We start from the raw sequence: 20,468 nt of genomic DNA, 5'->3' as shown, positions 1-20,468 counted from the left end.
TGGGAACTTGGAATTTCACACTTCAGAATCAGTTTTATTGCCAAGTACATATATATGTATGCATGCCTCAGGGTCCTGGAGGTGAACAGGCCGTGGAGATGGTAGATTGCAGCCGATCACCTTCTCTGCAGAGTGAATGACACTCTGCAGTGTGCACCTGTCCTTTGCTGTGACTGCAGTGTACCACACTGTGATGGAGGAGCAGAGGATGGACTTGATGATGGCAGTGTAGAAGTGCATCATCATGGTCTTTGGCAGGTTGAACTTCTTCAGCTGCCGCAGGAAGTACATCCTCTGCAGTCCTCTCTTGATGAGGGAGATGATGTTCAGCTCCCACTTGAGGTCCTGGACGTGGTGGTCCCCAGGAAGTGGAAAGACTCCACAGTAGACACCATGGAGTCGGAGCATGTCTTCAGAGTATTAAGTTCTAGGTTGTTGTCAAGGTGGAGGGAGAGACAGAGTCTGGTCCAGCTGCTTTACAGGGATTCTGTCTCTGAAACATCTCATTTAAACTGGTACAGTTTGGTTCGGTAAAGTCTGATCCCATTCGCGTTTCTACTGCCAACCGTGCCGTATTTGATAGGCAGTGTGTAAGCCGGATGCCGATTGCCGCGCAAGCTACGTATTAGCGTTGCATGGCAAAACCAACGCTTCCAGCAATTCATCTACTTTGTCTTTGGAATGTGGCTTTTTATTACAAAAAGCAATCCAGCTTTATTTCAGAAAAGGCTGTGTGCCACAAAGGGAAATACAGACAATCGACTGGGTATTGAAACACAACAGAGTTTTGTTTATCGCTGTCACATGGGAAGTGACGATTATTTCGACCAATCTACGGACTGCAGTGTTTAGCTCCAACTTTTAGGGTCGGATCAATATTCTTGGCACCCCAACGGAAGGGTCCCAAAAACTTGAGAGTTTGCCACTTTCAGCTTAGTTTCCTAAGAAAATTAGACATTTATTTTATCTTTGAGAAAGATAGGAAAAACATGTATATAACAAGCCATAAGAAGGCTATTTTGTATAAATAGTGTTTGCATGTATTAGCCTGTATGTTTACAAAGAGAAAGACTACACTATAATAAAAGCAAGTTATATAACACCAGTAGCACAATTATTATGTAAGACAGTAATTAAACTGTGAATTGTGTGTGAGGATTATTGTGTTGGATCACGTTTATATGATCATATTTTACTTTGAAGTGTGTGGTCAACATGGCAGTGAGATATACAACATATCAGCTGTCCTATAAGTGCTGTGATGAGTTGTGTAATTAGCTAATTAAATGCAGTGTATGCTGTACTGTAGCTAGAGTACTTCAGCACTTTAAAGCCTGTGGTTTGCTGACTCACACTTAGATTCCTCTAAAAGTTGCATAATGTCAAAAAGTGGAGGGGAATTTAAGGCCTTTTTACAAAATTAAAAGTCTGAAAAATATAGTACATACAGTATTTGGCCAATACACACTACAGTGATCAAATAAATACATGTCAATGAGTTTTGAATTAGGTCCAAAGTAAAACTTTTGATAAACTCTGGGGGTTTATGTTGACATAAAAATGGGGAACTTTCTTTCATGACATCCGATCTGTGATGATGAGAGGCTCCACTATAAACTTCTAATTGTGTTTTAATCTGTTTGCTCAGGGAAGAGCTGCCTACCAGTGCTGCTGTTGGTTTTCAGCAAACATGCTATTGTTGAATCCTATTGGCGAACAAACCATATTTCAGTCATGTTGAGGATGACAACACCGGCCAACATCTGAGTAAACAGTCAATACAAGTACAAGACCAAGCGCTTCAAGACAGCTGCACAAAATCTACTAGTAACTGGCCTCATCAAACACAAAACCACAGCATCATGTAATGTCTGTGGTCACCAAACTGCAATTAAACAAAGGCAGATTCACAAGCTGTTATCCCAAACCAGAAGCGCTCACATAGATTTGTTCTAAAAGCACACGCACACAGATTTGTGAGTAAATACCACTCGGCTGCCTTCGTAAACAGCCAGGTGTATACTCTGCAGACGGAACCTGACAAACTGCAAACAGGGATAAAACAGGGAGCTGTGTCTCTGTATAACCAGCCTCCTCTCTGTTGTCATATTCAAGAGCTGTGGCAGTGCTGATACATACAGGGGAACACAGTGTTCACAAGCAGCTAAGCCCCTTCTTGTAACAGTCATCCACTATCGCACCACCAACTCACACTGGCAGCTCAGCTGGTTCCTCATTATGCTCAATTGGCTACTGAACACTAAATAAGCCCTTAACCTCACATAACATAAATGGCACGGACAGTCTCAGATGTACAGAGGACAAAATCAATAAGACAATTTGCATACATGTCCAAAAGATCAATAATATATTAAATGATTGATGTGACAAATATCTTTCTAAATGCCTTTGGTGCACATACTAACTGTTCTGCATCCATTAGTGTTAGATGTAGTCTTACTTAAGTAGTGAAGGATTGTTTTTAACTTTAAGGAAGAATTTTACTTCTTAGCTAATTGATATTTTGATTCTCTGACATTCTGTAAATATTGTACTGTCCAGACTGTCAAGTCAACTAAGTTCTTAATTGAGCTGCTTAAGATAACTGATATTTTCCAGAGTTTTTAATGTTCAAAACATGTGTATTTATAGAAATAAAAAAACTCAGCATTAAGTATACAAAGCCCTTAAATTAAGCTTCACCATGACCTGCTACAACCTGCTTCTGTGCGATTGAATTCAAAAACAAGGAAACTTGTCAAAGTTCTTTTAAAGTACAAATGGTAGAATCTGTATTTTTTATCTGTCTAATATATTATGACCAATGGTAAACAAGCTGTAAATGATGGAGCTTTAGGTTTCATACACTATGTAAGGTTTTACAGTATATTGTCGTAAACCTACATTTGAATATTATAAAAAAGAAATATCTTTTCCTGAGTAATAAAGTTAATTCATAAAAGAAAAGTAAGACAATGTTGTTAATGTTTATTTGAATTGGATGTCTGGTGGTTTTAAATCTTTGGTCATAACAATACAATGGTCTATGAACGTTTTCACAGTTTCTTTTACTTACAGTATATCACACATAATTGTATGTTGATTTCCTTTTTTTGCATAAACCAATTACAGGAATAGTTATTCGTTGAATTTCTAGCACAAAGCAAATGTAAAAATGTAGGCATCTTTCTCAGAGTAAAAAGAAAATCACAACAGCATGTCCTATGCTTCTTTCATTGGGTGCAGATTTATAGCACATTTTGTAATATGCAAGTCCAACCAATGAGTGGTCTTTAAAATTGCTTTTCTTTATTAGTGATGATTAAGGCTGCACTCCCACGTCTAAAAAGTCAAAACTACTCAAAAGGCCAAGCTTATTAATAGCTTCATGGTTAGCAAAGACGAGTCTCATGATAGTAAATATTAAGACATTTTGATTTTGATTTCAGCTCCTCTGACCTCGTCAGATGGTGTGTAGTAGTTATTGTTCAAAATGAGAAGTACCTACTGCAGGGCTACAATGCAGAATTTATACTGTAGAGCACACATAACTGACTCTGGGCTGATATCTCTAACTGGTGCATTACTCTCATCAACAATCCAAGACATAAATCCTTTGCTTCCAACCTCCCATCACAAATCACTTACTGTCTTTTCCCCTCTTTTCATTGTCCAGTAAATCTCTCTCTCTCTCTCTCTCTCTCTCTCTCTCTCTCTCTCTCTCTCTCTCTCTCTCTCTCTCTCTCTCACTTTGCTTTCAAAGACAATTATCTCAGACATTTATTTCTTTTCTTTTCCTATCTGCACCAAGCCTTGCCACTCTTAGAGGCTAAGTAAGGTTGTGTATTCATCAATATTAACAGGTCGCAATATGCCGTAAGTACATCATTCTGACCAGAAAACTTTACTTGAATGTTCACTCACTTTGAATGAAGGAAAAGGTTTGAACAAAATTCTTTAGTGTAGTGCTTAAAACATTTCTCCTTTAGCTTAGCATTTAACTAATGTACTGTAGGCTACCACTCAGAATAGATGGCAAAAGAATAAAAATTGTTAGAGCAGAACTTTAATTGTTCAGCTTGTGTTACATGCTTCCCTACATCTATCTGTTAAATTTGAGATATGGTTGTGTTATGCTAGTAGCAGCTAATAAAGCCATGAGATGTTAGCCTCAAACCAAGAGAAGGAGCCGGCTACAGATACACAGAATACAGTAGATCATTTGGAACAGTGGCAAGATCTTGAAGCAATCCAACGATCTTTATGTACAGTATGTAATGTGTTAAATCACATAATGTGTGGATTAACTCTTTGACTCAATTTAGACTGTAGGGACCCTTTGCAGCAGGACTTTTTGTTGAATTATTATAGCAGAAAGGAGTACAGATGGTAAGAAAAATGAAAAAGAAAAACGTGTTTGTTTGTTCGGTCAGACAGATGTGTAGAATGTGGCTGCTGTGTTGGATGGATTTTGAATGGTTTACAGCTTTCTAGTGATGATAGCATGAGTAACACTTGTACACAGCAGCTGTGTAAATAAGTGATGATGAGAGATTAATGGATTATGGAACTCCTGTCCACTTATGTCCAATACTCATTCAGGTTTAATCATTTGTCTGTAAGCCCTCTTTTGAAAACAGATCTGATGTTGTTTATTTACTATAATGAACCTGACTGCTTTATTCTGAGCAGACATTGTATAGTTTTTATTGCTAGCTTGACTGCAGAGCCCTGTACAGACACTATTCATGCAGGAGAGACACTTATATGAACATATTTTGAAGCTGTAGGGCCACAGACCAAGCTGTCATACTTCTCAAGTCTGAAGTGTGAACGTGTTGATATGTGACACCCATGACGGATGAAAGTGTGAATATCTACCTGACCTAAAGGCTTGTGTCTGCTGTTTGTGTTTTTCCAATTCCTGAGTGCGAGTAATCAGAGAAAGGTCAACAGAGGACAGCAGTAATAAGCCTGCTGAAGCTCTTACCTCCATCTTCTTTCTTTAATGTGGAAAATCACCACTGCTAATCCGCCTCTGTGCTCTGTCTTATTCCAGCCAAGCTTCAGTTGTTTTCTCTTGTGAAGCAATGCCTCAATATACCAGTGTACATTTGCGCAAAAATATTTTTCTCTCTATCCAAAAACACCACCAGCAGCTGCCTGCCTTCATTTGGAAAAAAAAAATGTGATGATGTGCTGACACACTTTTGGTTCATCAAAGAAATTTAGAAATGTTTTCTTGGAGTGTGATTATAACCTCCATTTAAAAATGCTGTTACGTTCCACTAGTTTTAATAAGTCTGGCTTGTGCAATAATGGAAGACTTGATTAAAATTTTGCAACAAAGAAAAACAGATGGACTGGCATCCTGTAAATGAAAGAAGAAGAATTCCGCTTTAAGTTGGACCACTGCGGCAGAGCAAAGGCAAGGGTTTTTCTGTGTCTTTTCACAAGGATTAAGGTTGTACTAGTACTATACATTTGTAACATTTAACATTTGTCTACCCAAGGACAGGATTATATAGGCTCTCGGCACATATAGGTTGTACCATAATTAATGAGGGCATGCTGTGTTCTGACAGACAGCTGACGAATGAGAGAAACATCAAAATGTTAGATGCTGCTTTCAAGCCAGATACATCTGCTGAGAAAATCCGTCAGAGGATGCCACCGTGACACATAAAAAAATGCAATTTGTGGCTTATTGCACTTCTTAAACTATTTCTGCAAGTGCTTGATTGCCATGTGTACTCAGGTCAAACAAGTGTATTGTTTAAAATGTCCAAGACTAATATGAGTTTTTTTGATCTTGACTTTTGATTTCTGTTCTGGGGAAGAAAACAAAGAAAGCGTTAATATTTTAAGGAACAAGATCACAGCCTTCCCTCCTGGTTATAAGCAGACTGGGCAGATTTTTAACTTGTGAAGCTGTGATTTGTTACACGCCGCTGACATTGTAGGTGAGGTGGGTTGGGGGATGGGGTGGCTCTCGTGCTGCTTTTCAGCTGTCACCCCTTTGAAATCCATTTTCATATCCATGCTATTGGTGCAAACCTTAATTCTTTTATACATGATGTTCTACAGCATGCTTTAATGTCTGCTAAATGGAACGGACTGACATTCTTCAGCAGAAGTGTTCAAATGATGATTGACATGTGTTATTGTTATCTCAAAGCTTGACTTGACACTGACTGTGAGGCTTCTTTTATTGTCTAAAGATGCCTTTTTCCTAGCTGAACACCATTTAAAGCTCTTACATAATAATGCAAATGATTTCAGTGGCATACTTGCACTCTGCCACCTCGACGTTTTTAATGAACATAATGAGTTGAGGGAGCTTCACTTCAGTTCATCTGTGTACCAACATGTAAATTAGGTAAAATCAATAGTAGCATAGGATTAATAGAAAATCCTGGCTGCACATGCACCAGTTGGAATATATTCTTATGAATGTTTCTAATTTTACCCAAGCATCTAACAATGATGCCAGTGTCATCTTCCTTTCTTAGTCAGCTGCTTCCTCGTCTTCTAGTTTTCATCCTTGCATTATCTTTCATTCATCTATGAGCTATTTAACTGAATTATTTATATCCAAATAATTTGGTTGTTGCTAGGGTGGCAAAATTGAACTAACAAGTTCTTATTCACATTATTCATTATTCACATTGTGTTTGGACATGTCTGTTTCAAATGTGAGTCGTCATTGAGTTCAACACTTCTTTTTTTATTACAATGAAATTAATAGGGTTTCAGATGTATGAATATGTGGGAAAACCCAATCCATGTGAACCCTGTTCACTATGTGACACCCACAATCCTTTAGCACTAAAACACCACAGGAGTTTCAGACTTCATTCAAGTATCCCTGTTTTGCATTTTAGCCTGATTCACATTCATATCACAGAGCCTGCTGCACATTTCTCAGCTCCTCTTGCTCAGAGTATCAACGGCATACTGTAAAGTATTAAAATGCTGAGCCAAAACGCACTCTATTAAGTTAGCCTGCTGGCAGATGGGTTGATTGGGTCAGAAAAACTTTGGGGGATCATACTTTCTACAGTAATTGAAAAAATACTAAACCCAAGAGATTATTCAATTCTCAGAAACACTTTCATTGTGATCTATAATTTAGTTGTTGTTGGGTTTTTTTGATAATCACATTTTATTCTTTAATTAATTACTAAAATGAGATTGTGTTTGACTGTCTAAATGTATGATCAGTTAAAAGCTGGTCAGTCTACTGCGGTAGCTCCTAAGTAAGTTATTAGGAACATTCGGGCACGCTAACATGTTCACAATTAAAACGTAAACATGTTGACGTGAAGCGTGCTTAATTGTGTCAACCTAAGCCACGTTCGCATAGTGTGTTAGTGTGGTAATATTTATTAATTGGCATCATACAAAAAGTACAGCTGAGGCTGATGGGAAGAGTATTATTTTTTAATCAGTATCCATACCCAAAACACTGAAAAATGTGGTCTGAATAATTGTTATTGAGAAAAACCAAAGTGAACAAAAGTCCTTATAATCATCTGGAAAAAAATAGCTAATCCGTCAACTACATTTTGAGATATTTTACTGGATTTGTGATACTAATGTTAGATGACCAAAATCTATTTGGGCACATACTTTGGGGGAATTGATGTCTGTACAGAATTTTACAGTAATCCATCAAATCTTTGTTAAGAACATCCAAAAGATCATAATATCACATTTTTCAGTTTCACAATTCCGTGATACAGGGCCAATGACTCTCCCAACAAAACTGCTACTCTATTATTTATTATCTTGTTTACTGCTTTTATACCTTTGCCTGCTGAAAGATCCTTTATGTATAACACCTTTGTATGCACTGTTAAGGTTGCTTATTGTAATAAAAAACAAGGATTTTGCCCTGCAGAACAATCCCTAATGATGCCTTAATTCCATAAATAACAGCAATACAATCTTTAGGTATCAACAACCTCAATAATTAACTATCACCAGGTTTGTGGGGGTGGGGGGGGCATTAGTGTGTGAATGTTAAGTCCCTAGACAGTAGCCCAATAGCCCTGCTTTGCAAAGACACAAGGTGCATGTATCTTTCTGACTGAAAACATTTCCCTTCGCTACTTCAAAGAGCAGCAACGGTCTGTTTCTTCCCTATTGTGTTGCCCTCTCACAAGGTTACAGCAGCACATTTGAAGTTGCAGCAGCAGAGAAGCTCACATGTGGCAGACTCTGCAACCAGGCCTGTTTGTCTGTGATAGCCCATCACTGCTGTGTGTGTGCCAGAGCTTCTAATAGTGGATTATCATCGAGCTACTCCACATGTTTCATAGAGGCTTTAAGTCTTTTCTTTACGGAAATGGCTTCATCACATTGCTGCGACTAATCTATAATAGACACATGTTTGATAAGTTCCATTATAGATTGTATGGTGAATACTGCAAGGAATTTGTGGAGACGTTTGTACGTTTGTGTAGGTGTGGTAAGGACAAATTAAAGGGAGTTTCAGAAAAAAATATTGGACCAGCGTTGAAAGTGTAGCCTTTTTCTCTATAACCATATATGTGAAAAGACAGTGAAAAGTTTTTTTTTACAAATTTGCAAAAGTACAAAAAAACATTTAAGCAAGCGGTAATGTTTAGTGTGTGTAGTGTGTTTTAAACATTCTATATTTTTGTCAATTAATTCTGCACATTTTATAACTTTCAGAAACCATTTGTTAACTGAAGGGGGCAAACTTGGACACAATTAAGGTCTCAGAAAAAAACTGTAAGCAGACAAATGCAGTGTTTTACTCGGGTGCATTGGTTTGTTTATCCTGATACTAACTCACCCACAGTGGAGAATTTTGTGGCTGCAGAAGCCACTTGATATAAAAGTGCGTGCATTAGACTATTGGTAACCTACGCTAAATGGGACTCCAAACAAACAAATAGACAAAAACAGTGTGGTTTAAGCTTCCCACATGCACTTGTGCATGAGTCAGCAGAAAATTCAGACCATATGGCTTAAAGCTTGTCCAGAGGAAGACAGTGGGTCTTACACAAACGCAACACTACTAAGAGCAATTTCCACACTATTGTGTAGAGTATTTCCTTGCAAGATGGACAAGTGATCAGCTGTAGATGAATCTTTGTCATGCACCATACTGAATGCAACTATTCTGCCTTGTGAGCAACAACAACAAGCTGCTACTATAGCCTCAATGAGCCATGTGATAATCAATGTTTCACAGTACAAAGAAAGCCCTGCACAAAGGTTCATCACTTGCATGTATGTTTTCTCATTTGACCTGTTCATCACACCATTCGTGTATAACACATAGGTGGTCTTTTTTTGTAGTGTTATATACAAATGCACATATCAAGGACAATAAATTGGGGCTGTTCAATTCCCCCTTCCTCTGGTACAGTAGGGCTGGTGCTCAGGGACTACAACAGTATAGGACATCATGACCCAAAACTGGTTTCACTATGAATGGAGCATCATAGTAGCAATATAAAAAAAGACATGCCATGGGCCTGGTCTCTTTTAGTAACCTACATAAACCTGTACCAGTAATCTGTACCAGTAGTATAAATACGGTATAAATGAATGTGTGGATGAAGGAAATTTTCATTGCAATGAATTAACTGTAACACATCAAGAGGAGCCCAGCTCATCTGCAGAGCAGGAAAAAAGCTATTAAGCAACCTTCCTTGGGAGATCTGAGCCTAAAAGTCACCTTGGGAGGCCAAATTGACGGGATAACTGATGGCGCAAATGATTGGAATGGCCATAGGTTTCTCGTATCTACTGAAAAACTGGTATTTTCTCAGGTATAAGCCAAGAAGGGAATGATGCTGTCCCGTTTCAATTCACCACCTACCATCCCCTGTACGCCCTTTCAATTCATGGACTTGCCGGGATTTATATTACTTGTGAGCGAGTGTGTGTAGACAAACATGGACTGCACTCTGTATGCAGCTCTGCAGCACCTATAACTATATGTACTTCTTTCACCATTTGAAGAGCTTTTCTGTGCTTCTGTCATGCTCATAGGATTTCAACATTTTGCATCAAAAAATGAAAACGTGTATTTCTTCTACGGGACTGTGCAGCATCCGCGCGCTATCGGACAGGCCTTGTGGCCAAAACCCCCCTCTGTGCTCTTCCTTATGTAGGTCATCAATGACAACATCTGCGATATGAAAGGAGGCGTTTCGTCACCTTGTGGTTATTAATGATGTCTTTTCACCGAGGGGACCTTACCTTCTGCTGTCGCCGTGCCATATCTGTGGGCTGTTTTGCATTGAATGGGTAAGCGATGCATCGCATGACAAAAACATACAACTGCAGCTTTTTCTTGCGCTCCTCCTCATCCCTCTGCAGTTTATCCAGGTCCTCCTTCTCCTCGCTGGCTGCAGACGGGCTCGGGCTGGTTGGACGGGCGCTGCTGCGGCTGCTGCTGGGGGCGAGACCACCCGAGCTCTCGCTAGTCCTGCTGGGAGAGATGCGGGATCCGGCCTGAGGTGCCATTGCCTCTTTGGTCTCCTCCTCTACTATCCCATCAGATTCCTCCTCGCTGGACGACGGATCTAACATCTTGTTCTAGAGAGGATGCGTCCCTATAGCTACCCTAACCTTCTAAGGAAGGTTTTGTAGAAGTATCTCCAAAGTTATACAAGTGCCACCTTCTTATCCGTGCGAAAATGTCATTTAGAGTACCGGTGTCAAGGCCCTGGTTGTACTCGCCGAGGAATGTCAGCAGCGCGAGTGGGGCTGAAAGAGGCTCGGTCTGCTTCACACTGAGCTTTCTCCGCCTGCGCCGAGCCTTCGTCGACGCTTACGTATTTTCTCCGCTTTATTGGCCAGTCACTGCAGCGGATGCGAGAGGGGGAGGTGAGAAGGCAGCAGAGGGGAGGGGCAGGGGAGTATATTGTACCGATGAGGGGATGGAGAGTCGTTTTTTTTAATCGGTGAAAGCGGGCGATGGCCTCTCCCTGCCTGCCAGGAAGCCAGGCGGACGCATGCAGGCGCGAGGAGCTGGCCGTGGTCCTGAACACAGATTTAGACCAGAGAGTGAATGAATGACGCGCCTTTACACGTCCCTTATCCCATCGTAACGTTCTGCAGTGGTACACCTAAGATGGCTGCCACATGACTTCTCTGATTGTCACTGAAATGGGGAGCATTATTTTTTTTTTACATGAGCAGTGCACGAGCTGCACAGTGTAAAATGTTCAGGATGATTCCTTAGCCTTGTGTTGTGGGAGGGTGGGGTAACCAGAAACACAGATCGCACTTTCTCTGTGGTCTTTGGTGGAGGGATTGATTGTTGCAGCATTGCTGGTGTCCCTTGTCAAGGAAAAGTATTATATTGCAGTCACATAAGACATGCCTCTTCTAAATACAGACATTCAGCCTAATTTCTTACGATAACAAACTGCTGGACAACATCTGTCTCGTGCCTTCTAAACATTTTAAGGCAACATCTGTAACCTGGTGAAATCATTGCATGTCACATTTAAACATACTGACATTATTATACCCTGGGGTTGTATATTTTCTTCGAACCCTCCAGTGAATAAGAGCTCAGTATCGGCCATGTTTTCACTATATGATATTAGACAATATCATCTTTAAAAATGTAAAAAAAATAAATACAAAAAAGCAGCATTACACAGAAAACATGATTTGAATGAAAATACAACGTAGATTTTCATTACTTTTCAAGCAAGAATTGTTTTTTGTTTTTGTTGTTGTTATTGTTGTTTTTATGATGGAAGGACAGGAGTGACTGAAGGTTACACCAACTCTCTGGCCCATATAATTTGAGGCCATTCTGAATGGGGCTGGAAAGTGGAGATACACTAAGGCAGCCTTTTATAAATCTGATTGAGGCACACTTCATTATTATCAAACGTAAACGTAACCACCTCAGCTGACTCCTCTCGATGTGGAAGAATAGCGGCTCAACTCCGAGCTCCTCCCTGGTGACTGTGCTCCTCACCCTATCTCTAAGGTTGCGCCCAGCCACCCTATGGAGGAAGCCCATTTCAGCTGCTTGTATCCAGGATCTTGTTCTTTCGGTCATGACCCAAAACTCATGACCGAATGACTGCGGACGCTGCACTGATCCGTCTGTTGATCAGAGATGCCCTATCTCCCTGTAGAGTTCAATTGTCAACAACTCTAATAACAATTATATATCACTTGTATATCAAATAAATATTCTAATACATAAACCTTCAATTCACGTTCCCCTAATTGAACCATTGGTTGTTAGTTTGCTCTTTTATTGTTCAAATTCAGGATATGGCATCATTTCAAAGGACACTCCACTTTGATCTACATTGATGACTGACAGTTGTCAGTCATCAGAGTGTCTTCATTTCTCATTTTCTCTGCTATGAAGGTTTATTACAGAGAAATGATAATTATACTGGTTTCTATTGGGTTGCTCTAGAACACGCGCGCGCACACAGACACACACACACACACACACACACTTCTGTTGAACAATGTAAATCTATCAATCAATCCTGCATTCTGATGAAAAAAGTACTCTAAAGTCTGCTAATAAATATATTGTTCCAGACTTTAGAGTTGTTCTTTTTAATAAATATAAAACTTTAATGTTAAGATGTGTTTATTTTTGTCTCATCCTTTCAGATAAATCACTCCTCGACCCTTGCACTGTGTTCACCTCCCCCCACCATCACATTCCTCAGAGTACCACTCCCATGACAGCCTTTATACTGTGTGCTCAGCATGCACAGAGGATGAGCGCGCCTGCCTGCTTCCCCCCTGAGACTAAATTCAATCTGACAGCTGGACTGAGTAGCTGCTACTCCAGATGTTCTGTACATGTCTGACCAGCAAATTCCTAGTTGTCGACAATACTTTCAAGGACTATGCTCATCTCAAGCTTTACTCCTGGTGGGTCACTTGTTTCTATGAATTTAGTCTCAGTTGGTGTATGTGTAGCTCCTCAAAAGTGAGGGGTGTGGTATAGAGTTACACCCCTCAGTGTTCTGCAACTGCACACTGCTTCGGTCTCGCACTAACACAAGCAACTTAGCTCTCTGAACCTTTTAAACATTAATAATTGACTGATGTTCTCTGCTCTTCAACTGGAGTGTGTACACATTAAATGTTGATGTTCTCCATAGAGGTGCAACAGAGAGACCAATGTGTAAAAAATGTTATCATGCCAAAACAACTGTTTGTTTGTTTGTTTGTTTTTAATATGCCTTTATCGCCTTTAATTGCCATTTTCTGACCTGAGTTCTTCTAACTTGCTGTTATGTAGTGTGATGTGAATAAAAGCTTCATGAAACTCAAGAGATTTTCTCCTGAAATGAAAAAAAACCCTCCCCATCACAGTGGTATAGGAGCTGGGATGTGGTAGTAACATGGTTCAGTACTAAAGGCTGCTGTAAATGCTTATCAGTGTCATTCAGCAAGTCCATTTTGGTCATTTTTTGTTTTGATATCAGTTGAAACATATTGTAAGCATAATTGGGTAGGGTAGCCTGCTCTGTTAACCCATAGACCCATACACAGGTAAACCTTTATATAAGAGGCAATTGCTGGTCTGTTTTAACACTATGTGTTTTAATTATGCAGAAAAGTACTAGACGTTCTCATAACCTCTTTATGCTCTATGTGACACACGCTTGGACAGAAATGTTTAAAAAAAACAAACTTTTGGGGTATTCTAAACCCTCAGCCTGAATCGGGTGCTTATAAAACAATTAAGATGTTATTTGCCAATTTAATTTCACATGGATGGTAAAGTTACAAAGTAATAGAGACATACCATATCTCATTGTGAGCTCATTTGGCTCTTATTTTCTGCATGAAAGGTAGATCTTGTTGCTGACGGCCTGCTGCTATGAACTCCCCCTCCTGACTTTAACTGCTACAACTATTTATATCAACCTTAAATTTACCATCATTAATATAGATAAATAGAATCTTAGAGCTGCCCAACACAGTTTCGGCAGATCTCTGTTCAACATGAGTCTGGTTCTGTTCCAGGTTTCTGCCTCTTGGAGGACTTTTTTTCCTGCCACTGTGTCTTTGCTGAATGTTGCTTAGTGCTCATGATGGATTAATGGTGGGTCTTTGTAGATAATATATCAAAGAGGAAGTTCTCTAACCTGCTCTTTGTTAAGTGTCTTGAGATAACATTTGTTATGAATTGGCAAATAAAGATTGATTAATTGATGGTAAGGTGAATGACTAACACTGTGGGTGGCACCCAGTGGCTTTTTTTAATCGTTAAAGGGGCAAGGTGTTGGAGGATGTCAAGTGACGTAATGAAAAGAACAAGAAAGTCTGTTTGAGTACATGATTGGTATGCACAGTTAGTTTGGTCAAACAAACACAGAACTTCTGCAGATGAAGATTTGTGATACTGTATAATGGAAACCTTTAAAACAGCAAATGAAACTATGAATGTTTAATAAATCATTTGTTGTTTAATCACAACAACAACATTTGAAATAGATAGAAATAGATGGAAATAGAGAAAGAGCAAGATTGAGACCAACATAAAGCCTTACACACAAACCAAAAAAGGAAAAGAAATACACAAACTAAGAGTAGTAGAGTACAGTTCAAAGAAGAAATGACAAATTTTAGAATGAACAACTATGAAGAGGATAATAAATTACATCTTAGTCCGATCACTGTCCACTTATATCTTCTCTGGCACTACAGTTCTGTTTACATCTGTTTCAATAGTCTACTGCATGTCTGTTTACATCATATACGTCTGTTCACGTCTGCTTTCATCTGTTTACATGCATGTCCTTTTACATCTTACTCCGTCGCTGTTCTCTGAATCTAACTCTGTGACTTGTGTTTGTTTTTTTAACTTGTACTAACATCGAGACACTTTACTCTCCGCTGTTCCTTGTATCTAACTTTAACTTTGTACTAACACTCTTGATACTTGTTCTTCTTTGACACTCTATTCTTTGTTGACTCTTATCTTGATTAAATGTTTTAGCATAGTTGCACTGTCGTTCATTTACTGCTCTGTGTGCCCTTGAATTGCCCCCCGGGGACATATAATTTTTTTTAAATTGAATTCAATTGAAATTGTACTGATAAATACCTCTATCAGTTGAAAGATTCTACTCTGCATCAATGGCTCACAACAACTGAGAGGAGGCAGCATAAAAACTAGTGTGAGGGTAACAGTTCGTAACATGCAGTTAATCAAGGAAATAATAAACTGTGTGGTGAGATTATTTTCTTATCTGCTACTTTGAAGAATTATAAGTAGTGTTGAATTTAAATGATATTTATTGGTCAACATCCCTTGATAAAAAAGTCATGTGATAGGTGATCTTCATACATCTTCAACTGAATTCATTATGTAAAGTTTATTCTCAAATGTAAAAACATAACCGTCAAATTAAATAAGGTACAAAATAAGGTTGTGGTACACATTCAACCTGGAGGAACTGATTTGACTTCTTATTGAAATACATTATTATTACAAATCCAACAAGAATCATCTGAAAAGAGATGAATCATTGAACTTTCTTTGACCCTATCATAAAAATGCATTATTAATTACAGTCATACTCCATAGGGAGCTGCCTGACTTTTTCATCTCACCTTTATTCAGCCTGAGAGTTGATTTTCTCATCTTCTGCCCACATTCGTGAAAGCATTCAAGAATTCAAGAGACAATGTCATACAAAAATGTGAACTATCATACACAGCGCACATCCTGTATCAACATGTGTCCACCATGTATCTTTTGCACACAGTCCTGTGTAAGACTTTATTGAGTTGATCCACACAGAACGAGCACACTGTGACACACCAGACAGCTTCACAGAATCACTGCATGATGATATATTCATGACTTCCCTCTCTCTGTTCTACTCATTTATAAATCTATACTGCCATCCAATGCATGTTCAGAGCATGTTGATTTTAATCAGAGTGCAAGCTTTAAAAGTGACACACTGTAAGTGAGAGAGAATTATGGGAAATGTGTGATTATTGAATCAGAAAGTGGTTTATTTGGTGCATTTTGTAGGGTAACATTATGATCTCCATTTCCCTTCTTTATATCAGTTGTAAGGCAGCAGACAATTTATTTAAAAACAGCTAAATTCCCGCAGACTCTAACACACACACCCACACTTGTGCACACACACATAGAGTGGGAGACAGAGAGAGTGAGAGAGAGAGAGAGGGAGGCTTAGAGCTGCCATGGAGTTAGCCAAGAAGCTCTTTGAAATATTTAAATGCTGCAAGCGTTTTTAATGTGAGATTGATGGAATAGGGTCAGTGTCAGCGTTGGAGCTACTATAGCCGTCTCAGAGAGGACTTCACACCCAGCAAATACCGTGTGATGACGCCCAAGATTTTCACCCAGAACATACTGACCTCCTGGGTAACCAGCCTTATACGACATGCCTTATAACATATGTTTGTTTTTATGTGACACTATATGTACTGCAAACATCGGAAGTATATCTTATCACAACGCAGGTGCATGGGAACTGGCTTATTGGAGCAAGGAGGAGCCAAGGAATGCTATATCTCTTAGGAATGCTTTGAAATGACCTGTTCCTTGAACAAACACATGAATATACTTAGCCTTTATTTTTATCTTATTATATTGTTTCATGGTGGGGATTTGCCCCTTTGCAGAGATGATCCACTTAAAGAAAAGAAAGAAACTAAACACTGCATGTTTTTTCTCAGCAGTGGTGGAGGGTTCATGAAAAATGCCATATTTATGCTCGTCCCATAGACAGGGGAGATGATGCCAGAAAAAGATTCATTAATAATGTAGCAAGTGGCTGGAGCCTTACCACTTAACATGGCGAAAAAACCTACAGCTTTAGAACAGCAGATATATTCCAGTCGTCTCAAACTGGAATATGTGGTTTATCAACCACAGGCTAAAACAGGTGTGTTATGATTGATTTGGTTTATTTCAGAAACAGGGGATATCACTGTGAGTCGATTTTAGAGGGAAGAAAATGATCAAACGAGGTGAGGAAGTAAGAAGAGCTCATCACTGCAGCTTTAGAGATTGTTCCTCTCATATGCACAGCCCAGGATTGCCCTCTATTGGAACAATGATGTAAAAGCAGGGATGTTATAGTTGTTCAGGTTATATAACAAGGGCAAAACAAAGTCATTATTACACTTCATTATGAAGATTTTTTAATCAGTTAGATGCAGAAAAAATTTTTTAGTCTTTTTTTATATTCAAACCAACAGTGTTTGGGCTCACATGGCAAACAATATATATTATATATATTTTATATTGTGGTCATCTGTGGTCAATTAAAAGTCTTAATCTGAAATGTCACGAGTTTGAAATTGTGATTTACAAAGTAAAAACATTTCAAAAGTTACGTTTTAAAGCTAATTTGCAACCTCTTATTTAAATGTTTAATAATCTAAGGCCTGGGGTTAGGGCTCGTAAGAGAGCATCTTGCGGCTGGGCCTTTGCCCGCAGGGATCGGATGAGCTCAGCCGGACAGACGAAATGGGCCCATTCTTCTGTGGACCCATAACCCACAGAGGAGACCGACCGTGGGGATCTCGGCGACCCAATCCCCGGCCACATTTGGGCATCTGAACCCAAGCGGTGTTATGCTATTGGACTTCTGTGCTAGTCACAGCTTGTACATAATGAACACCATGTTCAAGCACAGGGGTGTCCATAATTTCACCCTAGGACACCCTTGGCCGGAGGTCGATGACACACTTTGTGGTCGTGTCATCTGATCTCCAGCCTTGTGTCTCAGACACTCGGGTGAAGAGAGGGGCTGAGCTGTATCCACCTGGTGGTGAGTTGGAAGCGCTGGCCTCACTGGGATCTTTAACTGCCATCTCCGGGAGAGCTTCTCACAGCTTCTGCTCTGAGGTGTGGTCGCAGGGTCTCTGGTATCTATTGTGGACGCTATCCCTAAACCCGGTGGTGGACACCAGAAGTAAGGTAGGCTGTCAAGCTGAAGAAGGAGTTCTATCTGGCATTGTTAGCTCATAGGACTCCCAAGGCAGCTGACGGGTACCGGCAGGCCAGACGTGGCGCAGCCCAGGCTGTTGTAGAGGCAAAAACTCGGGCCTGGGAGGTTCTGGGAGGCCATGGAGGAGGACTTTCGGACGGCCTCGAGGAAATTCTGGCAAACCATCAGTCGCCTCAGGAGGGGGAAGCAGTGCTTTACCAACACTGTTTACAGTGGAGGTGGGGAGCTGCTGACCTCAACTGGGGGTGTAGTCGGGAGGCAGAAGAAATACTTTGAGGATCTCCTCAATCCCACCGTCACTTCTTCCACTGAGGAAGCAGAGGCTGAGTCCTCAGAGTTAGACTCGTTCATCACCCAAGCCGAAGTCACCAAGGTGGTTGCCAAGCTCCTCGGTGCCAAGACACCGGGGGTGGTTGAGATTCACCCTGAGTATCTTTAGTCTCTGGATGTGCAGGGAGGTCGGGGACAGTGCCTCTGGACTGGCAGATCAGGGTGGCAGACCTTCTTTTCAAGAAGAGGGATCAGAGTGTGTGGTCCAACTACAGGGGAATCACACTCCTCAGCCTCCCTGGGAAAGTCTATTCCAGGGTACTGGAGAGAAGGATCTGGCCTTTAGTCAAACCTTGGATCCAAGAGGAATAATCCAGTTTTTATCCTGGCCGTGGAACACTGGACCAGCTCTCCATCGGGTGCTCAAGGGTTCATGGGAGTCAACATGGGTCAACATGTACTTTGTGGACTGTGCTTTGTGCCTGTTGTCACCGATTCTGTTCATAATTTGTATGGACAGAATCTCTAGGTTTGGCGATCACGGGATCTAGTCTCTGCTTTTTGCGGATGATGTGGTCCTGTTAGCTTCACTGAACCTGGACCTCCAGCATGCACTGGAGCAGTTTGCAGCCGAGTGTGAGACAGCTGCAATGAGGACTTCTAGATCTGAGGCCATGGTTCTTGACCGGAAAAAGGTGGCTTGTCCTCTTCGGGTCGGTAAGGAGCCCTTGCCCAAAGTGGAGGAGTTTAAGTTTCTAAATAATTTAAATTAGTTACATTATCACCAACTTAGTGTTATATATCTCACAAACAGATTACATTTTCTTTGTGAGCGTAATTTAAAAGTGGAATTGCATGAAGGATGTTGTAGTGAATTATTTGTGACAGAGCAAGAAAGTATGAAATATATAATTCCCTCCAAGCACAGCAGACACAAGTGGCTTTCTTGCAATGGGTTTAGTTGAAGCTTCCCCCAAATCCACCGTGAAAACTAAACGGCATAAAAATGACAATTACTACAAAATATAGACAAACATAAATGACAGGTACAGCACATAATCAATACAATCAATGCCGATAAAATGATCAACTAAAATACACAAATATAATTTCAAAACAAACTTAAATACAACTTACTCTTTTAGTTTTGTCATATTAAAAGTAAACAATAATTGCAACTGTTACAAAAGATATTCATGTGAGTCAATTTGCATTTATCTCAACTAAACTTGTTTAATGATAATAACATAAGTAAACAGTAACAGTAAAGCATAAAAATGTAGGTTTGATAACAGGTGCAAAATGATTTTGTTTAATCTTTCCTCTTCAATCTAATTAAACTAATCTCATCTAGAAACAAACAGGACTTAGACTTCAGTTCTCATTTAGACAGCTGTGCCATCCAAAAATTAGATGTTCTTGTCAGCCTCCAGCATGAAAAATAGCTTTTAAGAAATTTACCATGGCTTTTGTCTTTACTTTCCAGCACTGCATATTACATTATCTTTCACTTTCAGAACTGATTTCCAGAGATTACTTAATGCTGTGTGAAGGCTGATTTTTTTGCTACCTTTCTTGTCCTCCCACCTTGTGTACCTCAAGGTAGCCACTGATCGTTCTTTGAGCGGGATTTGAAATGAGGCTGAAAACGTGACGAGCCAATTTTCCACTGACATCAAAAACTAGTCTGGGGGAATGAGTCAATCTAAGTCACTTTAGTTTTTGAACAACTTTCCAAGACACACTTTTTTGTACTTTTAAAGTCATTGCTATTATCTTTTTGATCGTAAGTCTTCTAGCCTTATTACTGCATTTCTTAAAATTTCAAGTGTTCTAGTTATTCCAATATATTTGTCAATGTGGAAACAACAGCAGCTTATAGATGGATTAGTATCAAAAGGTTTTTGACATGTTTTTAATCTTATAGATTTCTAGTGAAAGAAAAATAGTTTCAAAGCAAAAGAAGCAGAAACCTATAATTAACAGCCAAACAGGATAAATGAACCTCTGTTTTATATACTGTAGATGGCATTTATGTGATGTCTTCTTCTGCCATTTGATTAATTCGAGAGTTCATTTTCTATCCTACGTTTGTCCTAAATTTTTATTCTGTATTAAACTTCTTCTATTTAAATGTATTTTATTGTAAACAAAATAAACAGTTCATGGTATTCCATATTACTTCCCAAACTTTCTTTCTCTGAG

At 39.6% G+C, this 20,468-nt stretch overlaps 1 protein-coding gene across 12 annotated transcripts in view; it reads right to left on the bottom strand.

Moving 5' to 3' along the window:
- cadpsb (Ca2+-dependent activator protein for secretion b) overlaps nucleotides 1–10,810 on the bottom strand; it is a 62,089-nt gene extending 51,279 nt beyond the window's left edge. For 10 of the 12 annotated variants that reach the window (XM_079341387.1, XM_079341391.1, XM_079341395.1 and 7 more), the window contains exon 1: nucleotides 10,243–10,810. In XM_079341387.1, the coding sequence (XP_079197513.1) occupies nucleotides 10,243–10,575 (333 nt within the window). In that variant the 5' untranslated portion in view covers nucleotides 10,576–10,810. The remainder of the gene's footprint in view (nucleotides 1–10,242) is intronic. The other 2 variants (XM_079341398.1, XM_079341390.1) reach the window with 1 other exon arrangement.
- Nucleotides 10,811–20,468: the final 9,658 nt, after the last annotated feature.

This window comes from Symphodus melops, assembly GCF_947650265.1.
Source record: "Symphodus melops genome assembly, chromosome: 4".
Lineage (NCBI taxonomy): Eukaryota > Metazoa > Chordata > Actinopteri > Labriformes > Labridae > Symphodus > Symphodus melops.
Note: the sequence above shows the minus strand (reverse complement) of the source record. Positions and strands in the feature narration are given on the sequence as shown.